This window comes from Perkinsus marinus (assembly GCF_000006405.1).
Source record: "Perkinsus marinus ATCC 50983 genomic scaffold scf_1104296963848, whole genome shotgun sequence".
Taxonomy (NCBI): Eukaryota; Perkinsozoa; order Perkinsida; family Perkinsidae; genus Perkinsus; species Perkinsus marinus.
This window is the reverse complement of record NW_003204942.1, coordinates 181-1688: the sequence shown is the minus strand read 5'-3', so window position 1 is coordinate 1688 and position 1508 is coordinate 181. Positions and strand designations below refer to the sequence as shown.

General features: G+C 51.0%; 1 protein-coding gene across 1 annotated transcript; it reads right to left on the bottom strand.

Annotated features, from left to right (window-relative positions):
• Positions 1 to 228: 228 nt before the first annotated feature.
• Pmar_PMAR001449 (hypothetical protein) lies at positions 229 to 687 on the bottom strand (the record flags this gene model as incomplete). The annotated part of the gene is made up of 1 exon (XM_002771095.1): positions 229 to 687. A coding segment is annotated over one exon (459 nt), but the record flags the coding sequence as incomplete, so codon positions are not given.
• Between the last annotated feature and the right edge of the window lie 821 nt (positions 688 to 1508).

The following is a 1508-nucleotide window of genomic DNA, read 5'->3' as shown; positions in this document are numbered from 1 at the left end:
CGAAGTCATACACTGCTGAGCGTACAGTAGCTCAGCGCCCTCAAGGCACTTCATAGCATAGCAGCAAGCTTGGAGTCCTCTGAGTCTATAAGACGATACAGCCGTCTGGACCCTGGACTTCCACTCCTCAAAGGTGAGCTCGAGATCTTCGGCTTTTGCCACTGACCATGGGCATCCAGAGGGTAAGGGCAGATGTTGTACTCCCAGGCCTTGGCTCGCCCCGCTTACGGTCGCAGGAATTCCAGTTCGGGCGGCTTCATCTCCCTTGGTGTACTCGATGAGGCACTCGGTCAATCCACGGACTACTCCTCGACCACTCGGTATGGGGGGATCGACTAACATGTTGTACTCTTGAATTATCTTGACGGCGAGGGCCAGGGCCAGGGCGGGTCGCCCGCGCTCTTCATCCCCGAACCCAACTTCTCCAAGAACCCACTGTACTCTAACATATGCGGTATATATGGCAGCTTCGATATCTTGCTCTGTATCCTCAGCAGTACACTTGAGTCCTTCGACTTTCTCTCTCCTAAGGGCCGTCGTGAGCTCGCGGGAAGTCCTTATGATTTCGCTCAATGTTCGATCAACTTGCGACCGATTTTCGAGCTGGGGCTTCTTCTCAAGGATCCAATCAGAGAGTGCTTGAGTTCTTTGGCGGAACGTAGACGACGGAGGGGAGAGTAGCGTCATCGGGGTAGAGTCCCACCGAGATCGCCATGATGTTAGTACTCTCTCACTCAAAGTCGTCATCATAAGGGGTTTTAACACAGATGTAAGCAATTCCGACATCTTGGACTCTCTTGCGTCCTCACAATGTCTCAGCTATTGCATGACATGCACAACAATTCATCATTACATGTGATTACAATAAGAGCGATCGGGGAGTACGACCGATGAGAATTTCCAGCGAGATAGCACGCGTTGCCAAGAGGCTAGCCACTACTTTGGAGAAAGCGAAGGACACTCTTAGCAGTGTCACAAAGAGTGAAACTTGTATCGATGCTGAAGAGTACGAGGACTGCGTCTACAAGCTTTATCAGAAGATAGCTTGGGCTCTACGTGACATTGGATACGGAGAGGAAGGCCAATCCCGTTATGTGTTGGCCCTAGCTATATCCTTGAAGACCGTCCAGAGCTACAACGAATTGAGTATCAGCCCTCTTATCGATGGATCTACAAAATATGATGCTTTATTGAGCTCGATAGTAACTTCCCTGAAGCGCTGGGAACACAAATCCGGCGACCAAAGTTCGAGCGGAAAGGCGAGCGCCAACATCCCCGTCTATCGACTCCAGCTTCCACAAGGTTGTCCATGGTCAGTAGCGAAGTTTGAGAAGCTTCAGCAGACCTTGGAAGAGTGGTCAAGCCGTGCGAGAACTGCTGCGGTCTCCTACCGCCTTACTGGACTGAATGCCTGCCTGTTTATCATGCGTTGTCTAGAGGGAGTGGAACTCCTTTATGCTCAGCAATGCATGAGAAATATCAACGAGAAAGCTGAGGATGCTGCTGAG